The 22,351-nt window shown below is 42.8% G+C and overlaps 1 protein-coding gene across 3 annotated transcripts in view; it reads right to left on the bottom strand.

Annotated features, from left to right (window-relative positions):
* Positions 1 to 22,351, bottom strand: part of TMEM131L (transmembrane 131 like) — a 161,739-nt gene that overhangs the window by 29,534 nt on the left and 109,854 nt on the right. For all 3 annotated transcript variants that reach the window (XM_077279362.1, XM_077279361.1, XM_077279363.1), the window contains 9 exons: positions 21,658 to 21,816; positions 20,529 to 20,595; positions 19,451 to 19,571; positions 19,237 to 19,369; positions 14,164 to 14,273; positions 13,983 to 14,055; positions 13,286 to 13,413; positions 10,243 to 10,385; positions 5,313 to 5,499 (listed from right to left, as the gene is read on the bottom strand). In XM_077279362.1, the coding sequence (XP_077135477.1) occupies positions 5,313 to 5,499; positions 10,243 to 10,385; positions 13,286 to 13,413; positions 13,983 to 14,055; positions 14,164 to 14,273; positions 19,237 to 19,369; positions 19,451 to 19,571; positions 20,529 to 20,595; positions 21,658 to 21,816 (1,121 nt within the window). The remainder of the gene's footprint in view (positions 1 to 5,312; positions 5,500 to 10,242; positions 10,386 to 13,285; positions 13,414 to 13,982; positions 14,056 to 14,163; positions 14,274 to 19,236; positions 19,370 to 19,450; positions 19,572 to 20,528; positions 20,596 to 21,657; positions 21,817 to 22,351) is intronic.

Here is a 22,351-nt window from a genome sequence, read left to right as displayed (position 1 = left end):
GGTTGGAATTTCCTAGGTTTATCCTCGGGGAACCCTTTTTTACTATCTGATGCAGATTCTAAAATGTCATCTAAAGCCTGACCGAATATCCTGGAGCCTGTGAACGGAATGGCACACAACTTATTTTTAGATGCGTTATCCACCGACCAAGATCTAAGCCAAATAGCCTGCGGGTTGCATTAGACAAGGAGCTATTTCTAGCTTCAAATCTAACGGACTCAGCTGAAGTGTCCGCCATGAAGGCCGTGGCTGACTTTATGATAGGCAGGGAAGCAATTATATCTGCCCGCGGTGTTTTATTAATTAAATGTTCTTCCAATTGTCCCATCCACAGGAACATAGATCTTGCTACTGACGTGGCTGCAATGTTAGTCTTTATTAGAGCCGCTGAGGTCTCCCAGGCTCGACGTAAAAGGATATCTGCCTTGCGGTCCATTGCATCCTTGAGGCTAGATGAATCCTCAAAAGGAATGGATGTCTTCTTTGCAACCTTGGCTATGGGAACATCTACTTTAGGAATTTCTTCCCAAGTCTTGATTTCTTCCGGATCAAATGGTAGACGGTTTTTGAACTCTCGGGACATCACCAATCTACGTTCCGCATCTTTCCATTCCTGTGTCTGCATAGTATTTCTTACTGCTTGAACCAGCTCTTCCGTGTCTTCAACTGGAAAGAAATACTTTCTTCCTTGCTCCTGCTCTTCCAGTGGCAGCTCTCCTTCTTCCTGGTCTGAACCTCTAAACTCCGATTCTGCTTCCGAGGAACCATCCTGATCCTCTTGGTCTGGATCACTTCTTGGTCTCTTACCAGCCGGAACCGGACTGGACAGATCCCGTTGAGACATTGAGGCCAAAGAATTTTGGACCTCCTCCCGGATTAGACTCCTCATCTCCGATAACATCGCCGGCTGTTCATCTCTGACAATCTTAGTAATACAAGAGCTGCAGAGAGCTTTCTTGTATGCTTCTGGAAGCTTCACATTACATATGGAGCACCTTTTAGATTCTGAAGATACCTTGCCAGACTTTTTTGTCTGAGGGAGGGGTGTCTGAGTGGCCTCCTTATCCTAAACATAAGAATAGGAACTGCTCAGTGTGTGTGCGGGCGTATGGATGTACTCTGCACACTTACCCCTGTCTCCTCACTTCTGACCTCCATATCTTCTGTTGAGAGATACACAGGATAAATGTGTGATCTCTTAATCAAATAAAAGATATAGCAGCTTCTGCTGCACTCACCCTAAAGGTACCGTTACACTAAACGACTTACCAACGATCACGACCAGCGATACGACCTGGCCATGATCGTTGGTAAGTCGTTGTGTGGTCGCTGGGGAGCTGTCACAGACAGCTCTCTCCAGCGACCAACGATCAGGGGAACAACTTCGGCATCGTTGAAACTATCTTCAACGATGCAAGCACCCGGGTAACCAGGGTAAACATCGGGTTACTAAGTGCAGGGCCGAGCTTAGTAACCCGATATTTACCCTGGTTACCATTGTAAAAGTAAAAAAAAAAACACTACATACTCACATTTCGATGTCTGTCACGTCCCCCAGCGTCCACAGGGTTACGCGCTGCTGCTCAGTGCTTCCTTCACTGAATGTGTCAGCGCCGGCAGTAAAGCAGAGCACAGCGGTGACATCGCTTAGTAACCCGATATTTACCCTGGTTACAAGTGAACACATCGCTGGATCGGCGTGTGTGATGGACAGCGGGTGATCAGCGACGAAATAAAGTTCTGGACTTCTAGCTCCGACCAGCGATATCACAGCGGGATCCAGATCGCTGCTGCGTGTCAAACACAACGAGATCGCTATCCAGGACGCTGCAACGTCACAGATCGTCGTCGTTCTCGCTGCAAAGTTGCTTAGTGTGAAGGTACCTTTAGTTTCCGGCATTTGTAACAGCCTGGCTAGCACGGACCCCACGATAATCCCGTGTCCTGCAGCCGAGATACCTCCTGAGTATTCAAATCTGGCGCCTCCACCTTCCCTCACACAGGAAAGAATGCTGGATGAACATCTGCGGCAACTCTGGGTTTACGCCTTTAAAAGACGCGCACTTCCGCGTTCCACGATGTGGAACGCACGCCGAAACGCCGCCCCCCCCCCCTTCCCCCCCCGGATATGACGTCACCTTACCCTGAGGAAGCGGTTCTACCCAGGAGCCCGTCCGCTCGACTGGTCTCTGGGCAGAGGGACTCCCCACCGGGAAGTTTCTGCCTCGGGCTATTGTTGCGGGAGAAGGACATTGGCCCAGCCGCACGATCCCCCGAGCCCTCCGGACTGGTAAGCTTCCGCGCTGCGCTGCTCTGCTTCTCTCGTGTGTCCCTCCATGCAGGGACAGGAAAAACACTAAAGGAAAGGGGGCGGAGTGGGGCCTTTTAAGCTCTCGTGTTGTGTTTCCTGTCCCTGCAAGGAGGAGGAGGACGTCCTCCAATGTGCTGTCAGGGGGACGTCCTGGAAAAATGGCGCCATTTTCAAATACCTGTAGCGTCTCCATTTTTCGTGATCTGGGGTCAGGTGAGGGCTTACTTTTTGCGTGCTGAGCTGACTTTTTAATGATACCATTTTGATGCAGATACGTTCGTTTGAGCGCCCGTTATTGCATTTTAATGCAATGTCGCGGCGACCAAAAAAAAGTAAATCTGGCGTTTTTAATTTTTTTTCTCGCTACGCCGTTTAGCGATCAAGTTAATGCTTTTTTTTATTGATAGAGTGGGCAATTCTGAATGCGGCGATACCAAATGTGTAGGTTTGATTTTTTTTTTTAATTATTTTGAATGGGGCAAAAGGGGGGTGATTTAAACCTTTATATTTTTTTTATTTTTTTCATATTTTTATTTTTTTTTTACTTTTGCCATGCTTCAATAGCCTCCATGGGAGGCTAGAAGCTGGCACAGCCTGATCGGCTCTGCTACATAGCAGCGATCATCAGATCGCTCCTATGTAGCTGAACTGAAGGCTTGCTATATACGCCGACCACAGGGCGGCGCTCACAGCAAGCCGGCATCAGCAACCATAGAGTTCTTAAGGAGACCTCTGGTTGCTATGCCGACGCATCGCTGACCCTTGATCATGTGACGGGGGTCGGCGATGCGCTCATTTCCGGCCCGATGGCCGGAAGAGCCGGTTAAATGCCGCTGTCAGCATTTGACAGCGGCATTTAACTAGTTAATAGCGGCGGGTGAATTACGATTTCACCCGCCGCTATTGCTGGCACATGTCAACTGTTCAAAACAGCTGACATGTCCCGGCTTTGATGCAGGCTCACCGCCGGAGCCCACATCAAAGCAGGGGATCCTACCTCTGCAGTAATAGTACGGCGGAGGTCGGTAAGGGGTTAAACTTCCTAAAATGCTAACAAAGTAAACTAACATTTTACAAATGGTGCTGATGTAAAGCCAACATGTGGGAAAAGTTATTTATTCATGTTTTTCTGTGGTATGACTATCAGGATTAAAGGGATTATCATATTATCATTCAAAGTTTGAAAATTGCAAAAAATTTTTTTACATTTTTTGTAAACATACAGACAAATTTACCATTAGCAAGAATTATAATGTGCCATGAAAAAACAATCTCAAAATCACTGGGATTTGTTGAAGAATTCCAGAGTTATTGCCATATAAAGTGACACTGGTCAGATTTTAAAAATTTGGCCCCGTCACTAAGGGGTTAAACTCTGAAAGAATACAAACCACATGAATTCAAATATCAAATCTACATCAGAATTCTATTAAAAGGCATAAAAAGATATTCATATAAGTGCTGTCTACCCTTTCATACTGTATGTTAAGTGTTGATGGTCTGGAAGAGGATTGGCACCCACAGATGTAAGTACCATATGCACAGATTCAAACAGTGACATATAAAGTCTTACAAAGACACTGCTATACCGCTATATATATATATATATATATATATATATATATATATATATATATATATATATATATATATATATATATATATATATATATATATATATACACACACTCACTGGCCACTTTATTAAGTACACCTGTCCAACTTCTTGTTAACACTTAATTTCTAATCAGCCAATCACATGGCGGCAACTCAGTGCATTTAGGCATGTAGACATGGTCAAGACAATCTCCTGCAGTTCAAACCGAGCATCAGTATGGGGAAGAAAGGTGATTTGAGTGCCTTTGAACGTGGCATGGTTGTTGGTGCCAGAAGGGCTGGTCTGAGTATTTCAGAAACTGCTGATCTACTGGGATTTTCACGCACAACCATCTCTAGGGTTTACAGAGAATGGTCCGAAAAAGAAAAAAAATCCAGTGAGCGGCAGTTCTGTGGGCGGAAATGCCTTGTTGATGCCAGAGGTCAGAGGAGAATGGGCAGACTGGTTCGAGCTGATAGAAAGGCAACAGTGACTCAAATCGCCACCCGTTACAACCAAGGTAGGCCTAAGAGCATCTCTGAACGCACAGTGCGTCGAACTTTGAGGCAGATGGGCTACAGCAGCAGAAGACCACACCGGGTACCACTCCTTTCAGCTAAGAACAGGAAACTGAGGCTACAATTTGTACAAGCTCATCGAAATTGGACAGTAGAAGATTGGAAAAACGTTGCTTGGTCTGATGAGTCTCGATTTCTGCTGCGACATTCGGATGGTAGGGTCAGAATTTGGCGTAAACAACATGAAAGCATGGATCCATCCTGCCTTGTATGGAGCATCTTTGGGATGTGCAGCCGACAAATCTGCGGCAACTGTGTGATGCCATCATGTCAATATGGACCAAAATCTCTGAGGAATGCTTCCAGCACCTTGTTGAATCTATGCCACGAAGAATTGAGGCAGTTCTGAAGGCAAAAGGGGGTCCAACCCGTTACTAGCATGGTGTACCTAATAAAGTGGCCGGTGAGTGTGTGTATATATATATATATATATATATATATATATATATATATATATATATATATATATATATATATATATATATATATATAGATATATAGATATATAGATATATAGATATATAGATAGATATATATATAGATATATATATATATAGATATATATATATATAGATATATATATATAGATATATATATAGATATATATATAGATATATATATAGATATATATAGATATATATAGATATATACATATATATATATATATATATAGATAGATAGATATATAGATATATATATATATACACACACACACATATACATACATATATACACACACATACCGTGCATACACAGTATAATTAGATGTAGAAATACAGGTGATAAAAAGGTGACACAGAAAATGTAGATTGTAATGAAAACTTACACAATACTGATTTCCTTTGAGGCGTTCTGGCTTAGGGAAAATGTATAACAGTCTAGGACTTCAAACCCAAAACCTTGGCAGCTGTATCCATTTATTTTCATGGACACAATTGTTATGGGTAAAGAACCGATGTTCTCAACTTTAAAGATTTTTGTGATGGACAGAACTTGCTTGCTTTCCTTGAGCTCTGTAAAAATTAAAACAGAAAAGCAGTGGATTTACCATTCACGTTCAAACCACATGACATGTCTTAAGAATATGACATAATGCAAATCCACAGAAAACATATTATTAAACAGTTTAAAAGTAGTGATGAGCGAGTATACTCGTTGCTCGGGTTTCCCTAAGCACGCTCGGGTGGTCTCCGAGTATTTGTTGGTGCTCGGAGATTTAGTTTTTGTTCACACAGCTGCATGATTTACAGCTGCTAGACAGGCTGAATACATGTGGGGATTCCCTAGCAACCAGGCAACCCCACATGTACTCAGGCTGGCTAACAGCCGTAAATCATGCAGATGTGTGAACAAAAATTAAATCTCCGAGTAGTTACAAATACTTGGAGACCACCCGAGCAACGAGTATACTCGCTCCTCACTAATTATAAGCTGTTATTTTCCCATAACTTTTTAGTTTTGCTCGACATTGTCGGCATAGTTTTCCTTATCCAGATGATTTTCGCTTGTTGGTCATTTAAGCCAATTTTAAATGTGGCAATATTTTTGCACAATTGCACTCAAATATCCTAGTGGAGACCAGAATGTGACTAGTATGAATGCAACATTTTCAAGCTTAGTGAAAGGCTTGTGACAAATTTTATTAATAAAAAAGCACAAATAAAAAAGCAGGAAAGTAAAAAACAAAAAAAAAAAAAAAAAAAAAAAAAAAAAAAACATTTTTGCATTTGTGTTAAAGTCAAACATTATGCGTGGAATGAACAAACTGGCCACATACTGTATCATTTTTTTTTTCTTTCTTCAAGAGCATCCGCTTTTAGAGCCTGGATGCTGGAGAGTGATGCTCAACTTGTCTCTTCAGAATTCCCCATAGGTGTTTGATTAGATTCAGATCAGAAGACATATTTGGCCACTGAATCACTTTCACCCAGTTTTTCTTCAGAAATTCAACAGATATGTGTTTTGGATCATTGCCATGTTAGAAAAGTGCACATCTACCAAGGGCATGGAATGATGGTGGCATCTTCTCTTTATTCAATATAGAGCAGTATATCTGTGAATTCGTAATAACATTAATGCACTCATTCAGCCCCACATATGGACGCTGTCACCACAGCATTTCATGATAGGCACCATGTATTTTGAAAAATGAATTTAGAAAAATGCATAGTGCCTACAGTGAAACATGGTGGTGGCAGTGTCCTTATGTGGAGTTGCTGGTGTCAGAGAGCTACATTTCTGTGATGGTATCATGAATTCACAGATTTACTGCTCTATAGTGAAAGTGAAGAATCATTCCGTGCACTTTTCCAACATAATGATTCAAAACACATCTGTTGCATTTCTCATGAAGAACAGGGTGAAAGTAATTCAATGGCCAAATCGGTCTCAGAGTTTCAAACCCAATCGAACATCTAGGGGGAATTCTGCAGAGACAAGTTGAGCATCACTCTCCACACAGCATCCTATATCATCCACAGTGTGTTCCCAATCACGCTCCTGCGCAGGCGTACTTCGCCTTAGGCTACTTTCACACTAGCGTCGTACGACGCACGTCGCAACGTACCGACGCATACTGTGAAAGCGCCGCACAACAGGGGCAGCGGATGCAGTTTTTCAACGCATCCGCTGCCCCATTGTGAGCTCCGGGCAGGAGGGTGCGGAGTTCCGGCCGCGCATGCGCAGTCGGAAATGCTGGGCACGAAGCACCAAAAAACGTTACATGTAACTTTTTTTGTGCCGACGTTCCGACGCAACGGTCGCGACGTGTGGCAATGCGTCACTAATGTTAGTCTATGGAGAAAAAACGCATGAAGGAGGGCAGTAAGCCGAGCCATGCAAGATGGGAGAGGGGGGGGTGAATATGAGTCATGCATACAGGAGGAGGGGGGGAATATGAGCCATGCATACAGGAGGGGGAGTGGAATATGAGCCATGCATACAGGGGGGGGGGGGGGAATATGAGCCATGCATACAGGAGGGGGAGTGGAATATGAGCCATGCATACAGGGGGGGGGGGGGGGGGGAAATATGAGCCATGCATACAGGAGGGGGGGGGGGAATATGAGCCATGCATACAGGAGGGGGGGGGGGGAATATGAGCCATGCATATGAGCCATGCATACGGGATGGGAGGGAGATGGGCCATGCATACAGGAGGGGGGGGGGGGGGGGGGGAATATGAGCCATGCATGCAGGAGGGGGGGGAATAGGAGCCATGCATACAGGAGGGAGGGGGGGAATATGAGCCATGCATACAGGAGGGGGGGGAAGGGGAATATGAGCCATTCATACAGGGGGGGAATATGAGCCATGCATACAGGTGTGTGGGGGAATATGAGCCATGCACATGAGCCATGCATACGGGATGGGAGGGAGATGGGCCATGCATACAGGAGGGGGGGGGGGAATATGAGCCATGCATACAGGAGGGGGGGGGGAATAAGAGTTATACATACGGGGGGGGAATATGAGCCATGCATACAGGAGGGGGGGGGGGGGAATATGAGCCATGCATATGGGATGGGAGGGAGATGAGCCATGCATACAGGAGGGGGGGATATGAGCCATGCATACAGGAGGGGGGGGGGAGATGAGCCATGCATACAAGATGGGAGGGGGGCATTAAACAGTATTGAGCATCATGTGGGGTCATTATACAGTATGGAGCATCATGTGTGGCCATTATACAGTATGGAGCATCAGGTGTGGCCATTATACAGTATTGAGCATCATGTGGGGCCATTATACAGTATTGAGCATCATGTGGGGCCATTATACAGTATTGGACATCATGTGGGTCATTATACAGTATGGAGCATCATGCGTGGCCATTATACAGTATTGAGCATCATGTGGGGCCATTATACAGTATTGAACATCATGTGGGGACATTTTACAGTATGGAGCATCATGTGTGGCCATTATACAGTATGGAGCATCATGTGTGGTCAATGGCCATTATACAGTATTGAGCATCATGTGTGGCCATTATACAGTATTGAGCATCATGTGTGGCCATTATACAGTATGGAGCATCATGTGTGGCCATTATACAGTATGGAGCATCATGTGTGGCCAATGGCCATTATACAGTATGGAGCATCATGTGTGGCCATTATACAGTATGGAGCATCATGTGTGGCCATTATACAGTAGGGAGCATCATGTGTGGCCATTATACAGTATGGAGCATCATGTGGGATCATTATATTGTATGGAGAACTGTGTGTGGCCATTATACAGTATTGAGCATCATGTGTGGCCATTATACAGTATTGAGCATCATGTGTGGCCATTATACAGTATGGAGCATCATGTGTGGCCATTATACAGTATTGAGCATCATGTGTGGCCATTATACAGTATTGAGCATCATGTGTGGCCATTATACAATATGGAGCACATTGTATATGAAACAGTGTGATCAGCAGTGCTAAATGGGTGTGGTTGGGACGTGGATATGGGTGTGACTAGTTGTGAAATGGGTGTGGTCAGAGGTGTGGCCTAAAATTTGCCGCGGCGCACTACGCGCGCCGCAAACTTTATACCTTTTTCCCTTCTTCAAAGGTTAGGAGGTATGGTACCGCATTTGCCAGATCACGGCAAACGCAGTGTTGCTGTAAGTGATCCGTTACGCGGCAGATGCAGAAAAACTGCCGGATCTGCTGCAAAAGGCTACTTTCACATCAGCGATTCTTGCCAAAGTCACTGCCGATAGTGTCATACTCCCCAAAGGGGGAGACAGCACTAAAAGTGCCTAGGGCAGCAGAAACTCTAAATACGGCCCTGTACATACACCTATATACAGTTAGGTCCATATATATTTGGACAGAGACACCATTTTTCTAATTTTGGTTATAGACATTACCACAATGAATATTAAACAAAACAATTCAGATGCAGTTGAAGTTCAGACTTTCAGCTTTCATTTGAGGATATCCACATTAAAATTGGATGAAGGGTTTAGGAGTTTCAGCTCCTTAACATGTGCCACCCTGTTTTTAAAGGGACCAAAAGTAATTGGACAGATTCAATAATTTTAAATAAAATGTTCATTTTTAGTACTTGGTTGAAAACCCTTTGTTGGCAATGGCTGACTGAAGTCTTTAATTCATGGACATCACCAGACGCTGTGTTTCCTCCTTTTTGATGCTCTGCCAGGCCTTCACTTCGGTGGTTTTCAGTTGCGGTTTGTTTGTGGGCCTTTCTGTCTGAAGTTTAGTCTTTAACAAGTGAAATGCATGCTCAATTGGGTTGAGATCTGGTGACTGACTTGGCCATTCAAGAATATTCCACTTATTTGCTTTATTAAACTGGCTTGCTTAGGCTCCAATCTTAATGTGGATACCCTCAAATGAAAGCTGAAAGTCTGAACTTCAACTGCATCTGAATTGTTTTGTTTAAAATTCATTGTGGCAATGTCTATAACCAAAATTAGAAAAAAATGTTGCCTCTGTCCAAATATATATGGACCTAACTGTATACACCCATGCATTTTTCTTTTTGCACTTTTTTCTTTTTTTGGGGGGACATCACTATAGCAAATGTTTTTTTTTCATTCTTTTCAACTGGAGGATTGATGCCACTAAAGAAAAAGAATAGGAGCAAAAAGTACAGAGCAAAAACGGGTTTCTGATACTGCGGACTTTTTTTATGTTTTGATTCTTTTCAACAGAAATCTGCAATAAATTTTTGTCCACATTAATTTACAGTCACACCACAACATAAAAAATATTTTGGTGAAATAAACTCACGCTGTCTGCAGTCCATCAGGGTGGACTCTGGGACTTTGAATCTGAGAGACCCTCCTATTCCAGGCAGTCTCCCTCCAATGCGCAGCATTTCTCTTGCGCCAACACCCTCTACAGTGACCATGTCCAGAACAGTCAGGTTATTTCTGAAAATAATGAAATGGTAATAAGCAACATCACACAAACTGAAATCTCTGTATCCATGTACTTCATTGTTCAGTAGATGACAAGAAAATCATTCCAATCCCTGAGGACAGAGACCCTCTGTAATTTTCCTTGTACTGTAAAAGTAATGCTACAGCTTGTTGTTTAAAAGCTATATATACTTTCACACAAATTTTACCTTTAATGTCTATTTGTTTCCTACATATAAAGTAAAACAACTTGCTGAATAGTCAGCGCTCATTATTCCGGTTCTTGCGCTGCGTGAGACCCAGAGGCTGTGAACTGCGGTAACCTTACTGATGTCACAGCAGTCAGGATCTCACGGAATGCAGCACGGGACCCAGCAGTGGCTGCTGCTCCAGTCTATGGAGCTTCCATCACTGAACGGGCAATGTCACAAGACCTCCATTCACGGCAGACCATTATTTTTTTTTATATATTAAAAAAAAATGGGTGAAAAGTAAATAGTCAGGGACTGATTGTTGCAAATAATAGACTTTCGTGGGTATGTGTTTATTTCTTTTCACTACGGAGTTAGTAATGGGGGTGTCTGACACAAACCCTCTTCATTACTAACCCCAGGAGTTGATGTCACAGCCAGCTGCTGACGTCAACCCCCCCAACCTATCCCATTACCCTGATTGCCACCGCACCAGGGCAATCAGTAAGAGCAGAGGCTAAGTGCCAGAATTGACACATCTAATGGTTGTGCCATTTTTGGGGTGGCTGAGGGCTGGTCTTAGGCTGGGAACAGGCCAATATTCATGGACCTTCCCAGCCTATTAATATCAGCCAGCAGCTGCCTGCTTAGCCTTTGCTGGTTATTACAAACTAGATTGTGGCCCGATTCTAACGCACCGGGTATTCTAGAATACGCATGTCCCCGTAGTATATGGACAATGATGATTCCAGAATTCGCGGCAGACTGTGCCCGTCGCTGATTGGTCGAGGCAACCTTTATGACATCATCGACCAATCAGACGCGGGATTTCCAGGACAGACAGACAGAAAAACCCTTAGACAATTATATATATATAGATAGGGGGGACCACATGTCAATTTTTTTTTTTAGATTCCCCCCTTTTTTATTACCAGCTGAGGCAAAACAGAAAGCTGTGAGCGGATATTAATAGGCTGGGGAGCTCTATGGATATTGGGCTCTTTCCAGCATAAGACCAGACCAAAACTGTCTGCTTTACCTTAGCTGGTTATTAAAAATAAGGGGGACCCTTATCCTTTTTTTCCAGCTCAATTAATGTACAGTAAACTACACAAGCATGGCACCAAATATGCATCTCACAGATATCTATCTATCTATTATATTACATTTCTGTCCTGCATTCAATTCCAGTAAGTATCACATGTATGGTGCACAGATGGCACACGGACTGTAGACACGGACACAGATAGCACCAGTACTGATTTTTCCAGCACCGGAAAAATCAGGAGGTGTGAAGGAGGCTTAAGGGAGAGTAGAGCAAATAGGCTGCAAATAGGAGGACACAGATTAAATAACACAGGTCTGCGACTAAAAAGCTGTTTGATTATTTTCACTAATTTCCATGTATTTTGGGGTGTTGAAAACGAAAAAAATATTTCAAAAAATCCTGGACGTCAGGATTTGCCACAAAATGCAAAATTCTCTTCAAATTTAGCATATTTTTCTAAATTTTTGGTATTTTTTTTATCTTAGTGTTTTGAAAGTCAAAATTACTATTAATCAATTCACATCAATGCATTGAAGATATACAATGCCAAAAAAATATAACTTTCAAAGAAAAGAACTTTCAGAGTGAGCTAATGAAACCAGCATCAACATGTTGCAAGGCTTGGAATTGATGAAGCAATTCGTAAAATCACTTCCAAAAGATGGAGAATGCTTCAAATACTTGGTCACCAAGTTCCCAGGCCTCTCGGAGGCAAAATTGAAGGAAGGTGTGTTTGTCGGACCAGACATTAGAAGGCTTATAGCTGATCAAGAGTTTATCAATACCATGACGCATCCTCAAAAAGAAGGGTGGTTTGCATTTAAAGAGGTCGTAGAGAAATTTTTAGGCAATAACAAAGACCCTGACTACAAAAAAATCGTCGGACGAATGCTGAAAGCATTTCAAGCTTTAGGTTGCCTGATGAGATTGAAAGTGCATTTCCTCCATTCCCACCTTGACAACTTTCCTGAAAATTTGGGAGCTGTGAGTGAAGAGCAAGGTGAACGATTCCACCAGGACATTAAAGAGATGGAAAGAAGATACCAGGGAAGATGGAGCATTACAATGATGGCAGACTACTGTTGGACGCTTCAGAGAGACATTACAGATGCTACTCACAAGCGCAAATGTACCAAGAGAAGCCTCACAAGGAAGAAGAATCGATTTTAGTGTGTGTTAGTGAGCTCATTGCAGTTAAAAAATGATTTTCATGAAACATTTGTAATAAAAAATTAATTTTATGAGTCTATTTTCATTTATTTTGAGGTATTGTCTTATTTAACATAGTTACTTAAATTGTCAGAAAACGTGATGTCCTATGACAAAACGGAGGTCATTTTCGGATTCAGCGCACTTAAAAACAAAGATTACGTGGAATAACCAAAACAGCTCTTGAAAAAAATTTTTTTTGCAGACCAGTGTAATTATAGGATAGAAGCTGTGCTGTTATGAGCTTATTTAGACAGCAGCACCTTGTGTACACTCAGGCCTCACACCCAGCCAACATTACTGGGAGAGACACTCCTGCAAGAGAAAAATCTGAAACTTGGGTTAGACTGCACTCTTTCATTTTCAGATCCCTCCATTATGTTGGTATGCAATAAGTCTGCAGAAGCAAAATTCAGAAAGTCACAATTGCTAACAAACCATGCAATTTTATAAAATATACATACCTGATAACTATAAGAGAGATTACTCTCCTGTAGTCTACAGGTGTGAAGACTATACCAACTTGCTGACTTTCCCATGGCTGCAACTGAAATTCAACCACTTCATGAGTGCAGTCATCTCCTTCCTTAAGCTGAAAGTTAAGAAAAAAAATCTAATATAGTCAACTCTCTAAAACTGTTCACAAAAAGTATGTGTATATACATATACATATATATATATATATATATATATATATATATATATATATATATATATATATATATATATATATATATATATATATATATATATATATATATATATATATATATCTATATATATCTCATTAATTGCACCAACATTCTCTATGTATCGGCTATATCAGGGAATATGGACATAATGGGTTGGAGTGAATCTTCTCCTTTGCACCACAGCTCGTTAAGAAAGGCTAACTAAGAATGGCACGCTCTCTGGTGGACCCTGCAATTCATATACAATCATTTACGTACTTGAATGTAACACCACATTTTGCTGTTGTAATGCATGTCGAGTAGTTGTTTCTAGGTAGTAAGATCCAAACCCATAGCAATCAAAAATACTTTAATTAAATCACTGCAAATGAGGTAGATTTAATACGTCTTGTCACCTATTTTACTATTGAACTGGGGAGTGTCTGGCTCAAATTTATTTTAAACCATTAAACAGCTGTGAATAACTTACCTCTTGGTGACATTCCTTATGGAGGCTAAACTCTGCGGTAGTAAAGTCAATGATCTGATCGTGTATACCATACCTAGACAAAAGGAAGAATATAATAAAAATGAAAACTTTGCAACATAAAGAAGAGAAATCAGTGGGCAGATTTACCATGCCTTTCCAATACTACAGCTCATTTTCATACCATTTGCTAAGAAGGCTCAGAGCAGCTTGTGGATTGGGATAATGAGAGAGAGGTAGTAGTTGAACCCAAACTGGAAAGGGAGATGGATTCTTCAGTAATATAGTTTTCATCTAAAACATAAATGAGTAAATAACTATAAGATCAATAAAGCAGCTCTGCTTAATGACCATATTAAGTACATGCACAACTGTTGGATAAAGTTTTGGCAAATTTGGATCAGCGGCCACTAATGAGCTGCTGTGCTCTCTATTCCTACAGCCAATCACTAGCTACTAATGAAATGCTGTGCTTTCTATTCCTACAGCCAATCACTAGCTGCTAATGAGCTGCTGTGCTTTCTATTCCTACAGCCAATCACTAGCTACTAATGAGCTGCTGTGCTCTCTATTCCTACAGCCAATCACTAGCTACTAATGAGCTGCTGTGCTCTATTCCTACAGCCAATCACTAGCTACTAATGAGCTACTGTGCTCTCTATTCCTACAGCCAATCAGCGGCCACTAATGAGCTGCTGTGCTCTCTATTCCTACAGCCAATCACTAGCTAATGAGCTGCTGTGCTTTCTATTCCTACAGCCAATCACTAGCTACTAATGAGCTGCTGTGCCCTCTATTCCTACAGCGGCCACTAATGAGCTGCTGTGCTTTCTATTCCTACAGCCAATCACTAGCTACTAATGAGCTACTGTGCTCTCTATTCCTACAGTCAATCAGCGGCCACTAATGAGCTGCTGTGCTCTCTATTCCTACAGCCAATCACTAGCTAATGAGCTGCTGTGCTTTCTATTCCTACAGCCAATCACTAGCTACTAATGAGCTGCTGTGCCCTCTATTCCTACAGCGGCCACTAATGAGCTGCTGTGCTCTCTATTGCTACAGCCAATCACTAGCTACTAATGAGCTGCTGTGCTCTCTATTCCTACAGCCAATCTCTAGCTAGTAATGAGCTACTGTGCTCTCTATTCCTACAGCCAGTGGCTACTAATGAGCTGCTGTGCTCTCTATTCCTACAGCCAATCACTAGCTACTAATGAGCTGCTGTGCTCTATTCCTACAGCCAATCACTAGCTACTAATGAGCTGCTTTGCCCTGTACACATACAGCTAATCAGCGGCCACTAATGAGCTGCTGTGCTCTATTCCTACAGCCAATCATGAGCTACTAATGAGCTGCTTTGCCCTGTACACATACAGCTAATCAGCGGCCACTAATGAGCTGCTGTGCTCTCTTTTCCTACAGCCAATCACTAGCTACTAATGAGCTGCTGTGCTTTCTATTCCTACAGCCAATCACTAGCTACTAATGAGCTGCTGTGCTCTCTATTCCTACAGCCAATCACTAGCTACTAATGAGCTGCTGTGCTTTCTATTCCTACAGCCAATCACTAGCTACTAATGAGCTGCTGTGCTTTCTATTCCTACAGCCAATCACTAGCTACTAATGAGCTGCTGTGCTCTCTATTCCTACAGCCAATCACTAGCTACTAATGAGCTGCTGTGCTTTCTATTCCTACAGCCAATCACTAGCTACTAATGAGCTGCTGTGCTTTCTATTCCTACAGCCAATCACTAGCTACTAATGAGCTGCTGTGCTTTCTATTCCTACAGCCAATCACTAGCTACTAATGAGCTGCTGTGCTTTCTATTCCTACAGCCAATCACTAGCTACTAATGAGCTGCTGTGCTCTCTATTCCTACAGCCAATCACTAGCTACTAATGAGCTGCTGTGCTTTCTATTCCTACAGCCAATCACTAGCTACTAATGAGCTGCTGTGCTTTCTATTCCTACAGCCAATCACTAGCTACTAATGAGCTGCTGTGCTTTCTATTCCTACAGCCAATCACTAGCTACTAATGAGCTGCTGTGCTCTCTATTCCTACAGCCAATCACTAGCTACTAATGAGCTGCTGTGCTTTCTATTCCTACAGCCAATCACTAGCTACTAATGAGCTGCTGTGCTCTCTATTCCTACAGCCAATCACTAGCTACTAATGAGCTGCTGTGCTTTCTATTCCTACAGCCAATCACTAGCTACTAATGAGCTACTGTGCTCTCTATTCCTACAGTCAATCAGCGGCCACTAATGAGCTGCTGTGCTCTCTATTCCTACAGCCAATCACTAGCTAATGAGCTGCTGTGCTTTCTATTCCTACAGCCAATCACTAGCTACTAATGAGCTGCTGTGCCCTCTATTCCTACAGCGGCCACTAATGAGCTGCTGTGCTCTCTATTGCTACAGCCAATCACTAGCTACTAATGAGCTGCTGTGCTCTCTATTCCTACAGCCAATCTCTAGCTAGTAATGAGCTACTGTGCTCTCTATTCCTACAGCCAGTGGCCACTAATGAGCTGCTGTGCTCTCTATTCCTACAGCCAATCATGAGCTACTAATGAGCTGCTTTGCCCTGTACACATACAGCTAATCAGCGGCCACTAATGAGCTGCTGTGCTCTCTTTTCCTACAGCCAATCACTAGCTACTAATGAGCTGCTGTGCTTTCTATTCCTACAGCCAATCACTAGCTACTAATGAGCTGCTGTGCTCTCTATTCCTACAGCCAATCACTAGCTACTAATGAGCTGCTGTGCTTTCTATTCCTACAGCCAATCACTAGCTACTAATGAGCTGCTGTGCTTTCTATTCCTACAGCCAATCACTAGCTACTAATGAGCTGCTGTGCTCTCTATTCCTACAGCCAATCACTAGCTACTAATGAGCTGCTGTGCTTTCTATTCCTACAGCCAATCACTAGCTACTAATGAGCTGCTGTGCTTTCTATTCCTACAGCCAATCACTAGCTACTAATGAGCTGCTGTGCTTTCTATTCCTACAGCCAATCACTAGCTACTAATGAGCTGCTGTGCTTTCTATTCCTACAGCCAATCACTAGCTACTAATGAGCTGCTGTGCTCTCTATTCCTACAGCCAATCACTAGCTACTAATGAGCTGCTGTGCTTTCTATTCCTACAGCCAATCACTAGCTACTAATGAGCTGCTGTGCTTTCTATTCCTACAGCCAATCACTAGCTACTAATGAGCTGCTGTGCTTTCTATTCCTACAGCCAATCACTAGCTACTAATGAGCTGCTGTGCTCTCTATTCCTACAGCCAATCACTAGCTACTAATGAGCTGCTGTGCTTTCTATTCCTACAGCCAATCACTAGCTACTAATGAGCTGCTGTGCTCTCTATTCCTACAGCCAATCACTAGCTACTAATGAGCTGCTGTGCTTTCTATTCCTACAGCCAATCACTAGCTACTAATGAAATGCTGTGCTTTCTATTCCTACAGCCAATCACTAGCTACTAATGAGCTACTGTGCTCTCTATTCCTACAGCCAATCACTAGCTACTAATGAGCTATTGTGCTCTCTATTCCTACAGCCAATCAGTGGCCACTAATGAGCTGCTGTGCCCTCTATTCCTACAGCCAATCACTAGCTACTAATGAGCTGCTGTGCTCTCTATTCCTACAGCCAATCACTAGCTACTAATGAGCTACTGTGCTCTCTATTCCTACAGCCAGTGGCCACTAATGAGCTGCTGTGCTCTCTATTCCTACAGCCAATCACTAGCTAATGAGCTGCTGTGCTTTCTATTCCTACAGCCAATCACTAGCTACTAATGAGCTGCTGTGCCCTCTATTCCTACAGCGGCCACTAATGAGCTGCTGTGCTCTCTATTGCTACAGCCAATCACTAGCTACTAATGAGCTGCTGTGCTCTCTATTCCTACAGCCAATCTGTAGCTAGTAATGAGCTACTGTGCTCTCTATTCCTACAGCCAGTGGCCACTAATGAGCTGCTGTGCTCTCTATTCCTACAGCCAATCACTAGCTACTAATCAGCTGCTGTGCTCTATTCCTACAGCCAATCACTAGCTACTAATGAGCTACTGTGCTCTCTATTCCTACAGCCAATCACTAGCTACTAATCAGCTACTGTGCTCTCTATTCCTACAGCCAATCACTAGCTACTAATGAGCTGCTGTGCCCTCTATTCCTACAGCCAATCACCAGCCTAAAGGTACCGTCACATTAAGCGACGCTGCAGCGATATCGACAACGTTGCCGATCGCTGCAGCGTCGCTGTGTGGTCGCTGGAGAGCTGTCACACAGACAGCTCTCCAGCGACCAACGATGCCGAGGTCCCCGGGTAAACATCGGGTTACTAAGCGCAGGGCCGCGCTTAGTAACCCGATGTTTACCCTGGTTACCAGTGTAAATGTAAAAAAACCCAAACACTACATACTTACATTGCCATGTCTGTCGTGTCCCTCGCCTTCAGCTTCCCTGCACTGTGTAAGCGCCGGCCCTAAAGCACAGCGGTGACGTCACCGCTGTGCTTTGCTTTACGGCCGGCACTGACACATTCAGTGCAGGAAGCTCTAAGCAGCAGCGCGGACGCCGGGGGACGTGACAGACATCAGAGGGTGAGTATGTACTGTTTTTTTTTTTACTTTTACAATGGTAACCAGGGTAAATATCGGGTTACTAAGCGCGGCCCTGCGCTTAGTAACCCGATATTTACCCTGGTTACCATTGTAAAACATTGCTGGCATCGTTGCTTTTGCTGTCAAACACGACGATACACACCGATCTGGCGACCAAATAAAGTTCTGGACTTTCAGCAACGACCAGCGATATCACAGCAGGATCCAGATCGCTGCTGCGTGTCAAACACAACGATATCGCTATCCAGGACGCTGCAACGTCACGGATCGTTGTCGTTCTCGTTGCAAAGTCGTTTAGTGTGAAGGTACCTTAATGTGCTCTTGATTCCTTGGAACAAACCTTGGAGAGCCTTGGGAGACCTAGACACTGACATCGCTGGAATGGTGCCAGTACGGGTGGGGAGTTTTTATTTAACAAGGAAACAGTACTTAAGAAGGGCGTGTCCTAGTTGTGGACATCCCTTTTATGCGGTCTAATAAGCAGCATGTTATATTTCATTCCTTTTTGTACCCTCGATAGGTCATTTGTTTCTATTTTCACATTTATCTAAAATCAAGAACTCGTATTTCAGACCAAGACCCTCAAATATACATCCCAGTATAGTGCAATCACAAGTTACCGAGCTTTTGCTTATCGCTGTTGCAGTAAAATTGACCACAAGACCAGGCTCAGCATTTAATTGTGGCAGGAAGACAAGAGGCTGCTCCACATCCTTCGGTCGTGTAGTGCTAGGATTCTCCAAAGTTTTCTTCCTGCGGAGAGAAGACAAGTTCATATTTATACACAGAACTAGGAACAGAAAAGCTATCCGACGCTCAGCCTACAAATCATACCTGCACGATTCTATATCTTGCATCTTCTGGTACTTCTCATAAAGTTCAGTTCCTAACTCGTAGTCCACTTTCCAGGCAGATGCCCCTAGGGAGAGACTATGCTGCCAGCGCAAACTCTCCTCTGTTGAATCACAGTCAAAACAAGGAATATCAATATGGGAATAAACATGTAAGGTGAAACGGCAAGATTTTAAAAGGAATATGTCACCAGATTTTTGCCACCTAATCTGAGAGCAGCATGATATAGACACAGACACGGATTCCAGTGATGTGATACTTACTGGAGGCTGCTTGCTGCAGTTTTGAAAAATTCTCTATTTTAACAACAGGAGGTTATCACTAGAGGACTACTAAACCTGCTGCCATTTAGTCCTCCATATTACTGAGCACTGTATAACCCTACCTCCAACACTGACTGTCAGCTTTCTCTGTACACAGCTCAACACTCAGAGCACTGCTAGATCTGAAGCAGATATAACTGATTCTACCAAAATAACAGCAAGCAGCCCAGTATGGAATCTCGGTTCCTTATGCTGCTCTCATATGGCGGTAGCAAATACCTGGTGACAGATTCCCTTTAACACAAATTTCAGAAAATGTAGAGAAAAACAAACACCTCAAATAAAACCACAAACCTCTTCTAATACTTCAGATATTGATCATGTGAAGCTCCACACCATATTTTAGAAGGATAGAAGCCCTGTGGCTGAGTGATTAGCATCATCACTGCTTTGCAGCGTAGAAGTAATGGGGTCAAATCTCACGAAGTACAAACTCGTCGAGTCGCTCTCACCGTGTCTACACGGCTTTTCTCCTCACTCCAAAGATATAGTAGGGTAACTGTCTTTTTATATAATTGGCCCTACTGCCACGTGTGTTAGAACTATGTGAGCAGATGGAAATTCAATCTCTTAACTAAGCGGATCTGCAGTTTGCCAGTCTCTAGATTTTACACAGACATAATTTCAGTTCATAGCACGATGAGGATGTGCTGGAAACCTGCAGAAGAGATGACTAATATAATATAACCTAATACTAAAAACAAATCCTTACAGATATACTTAAAAGTAATATTTACCAAAGGTCAAGTGCCTGATAATCGGGTGAATCCCACATTGTGCCGTACTCATCTGCAGGCTTCCGGTCTGAAATTAAATGTATCATAAAAAAAAACATGATAAGTACACAGAAGATTTAAAGGTCCTTTCTGAATAAAATCTCTCCTTCTTAAAGCGCTGCTCTGAATCTGGATAGATCGCTGCATGTACCAGCTTCAGTGACCCTGAGCTCTTCCAGCCCTGCAGAGGCAAAGCTACTGCTTCCAGCAATGGAGAGCACACAATTCAGAAGCTGCTGGTCTGATCTATCAATTATCAGGATCCCATCACTCCTGGCAAGCATTAAGCAGGCAGGCTTAATTTCACCTCTACGTTGGGGAATGATTAGCAATCAAATATTTTGCACCTATGGAGTTAACATTAGTAAAGTGTAAGTTGGTGTTATTCAATATTTTTCACTGGGCATGCACTTCTGCCTCCTGTATGACACTGACCAATCATCAGTAAGCAACTACACAGAAGTGCAGAAGGACCTGTGATGTCATCAGGGTCACATGACCTCTGTACTCTGGTACTACCAGGAGGAGCGTGCAGTCTAAATTAGTACTGAAGATATATTACACAGCACAAAGTTCCGGATATACTAAGTGGAGTTACACACTTCCTTGGTAAAAAAAAAAAATATCTAATAACACCCACTTGGACTTAACTACATTTAAATCATTAGGTGCCAAATATTTGATCACTAATATATCTGCAAACGCGATCCTTAACCCTTTCACCCTCGGACCTAAAATCCGTTTTGTTTTTTTTCCGCCCTTCTTACAAGAGCCGTAACTTTTGCATCAAAGGTAGGTACACGGTGCATGATGTTAATAAATACGTCATATGTTGTTAAGGGGTTAAAAACAAAACAAAAACAAAAAACCTTTTCTTCAGCTCTGCAGCCACAAATATATGAGTAAAAATTCAAAAAAAAATTTAATTGTCAGGGTTTCGGTTTTTTTTGCTAGATTTCTCAGGAAGCTAAAACACATTGCAGATTTCTACAAGTAAAGTAGAAGTCAATAAAAGGTTTGCACAGCCAGTAAGGCCCATACACCACAACATCTCATTTATGTATGTAAATCCAGGAGACAAACACCTCACCTTATACACAAGCATCGGAATCTCAAATATAACACCCAAGGACGTGCTCAACATTAGGTTGGTCAAAAAATTCAAGGGAGATTCTTTGGCATGGATTTTCATTGTACATATGTCCCAGCAGCCTGGTGGGACTGGCAGCAAGTGAGTGAAGTTAAGTATCTGCAAAATGACAAAGAAAAAATGACCAGGAGGTTAGGCCTCAATGTAAAGGCATTCTACCTTAAAGGGGTCGTCAACTACAGGACAACTCATTGTTAAAGGCCCAAAGTTAGTATAAATAAATATAACAAAGACTTATTCTTGCTTCTCGGATTGATGACGTTCCTCAAGCCCTGTGTCTTTAGCTGGTCTCCTGACTAACAATGTCACATGACTACTCCAGCCAATCAGCCGCCGCTGATGCTGCAGCAACAAGGGCAAAATGTGAAGGCTGCGGCCAATCTGCAGCTGTTGATTGGATGCAATTGTCACATGAAATTATTTCTTACAGGAGACTAGTGGGGGACAGCACCGGAAGAGGAGGAACGGCACCGGTCCAGGAAGTGTAGACTATTTATAAAAATATATGCAGCACCCTGGTGATATTAATAAGTGTTTCACCAGTATTGAATCAATCCTTAAAGTTTATAAAAAAGACTAGATGGTGGCCCGATTCTAACGCATCGGGTATTCTAGAATATGTATGCGTAGTGTA

This window comes from Ranitomeya variabilis, chromosome 1 (assembly GCF_051348905.1).
Source record: "Ranitomeya variabilis isolate aRanVar5 chromosome 1, aRanVar5.hap1, whole genome shotgun sequence".
NCBI classification, from domain to species: domain Eukaryota; kingdom Metazoa; phylum Chordata; class Amphibia; order Anura; family Dendrobatidae; genus Ranitomeya; species Ranitomeya variabilis.
The sequence above is the reverse complement of the archived record's forward strand: the minus strand, read 5'-3'. Positions and strand labels throughout refer to the sequence as shown.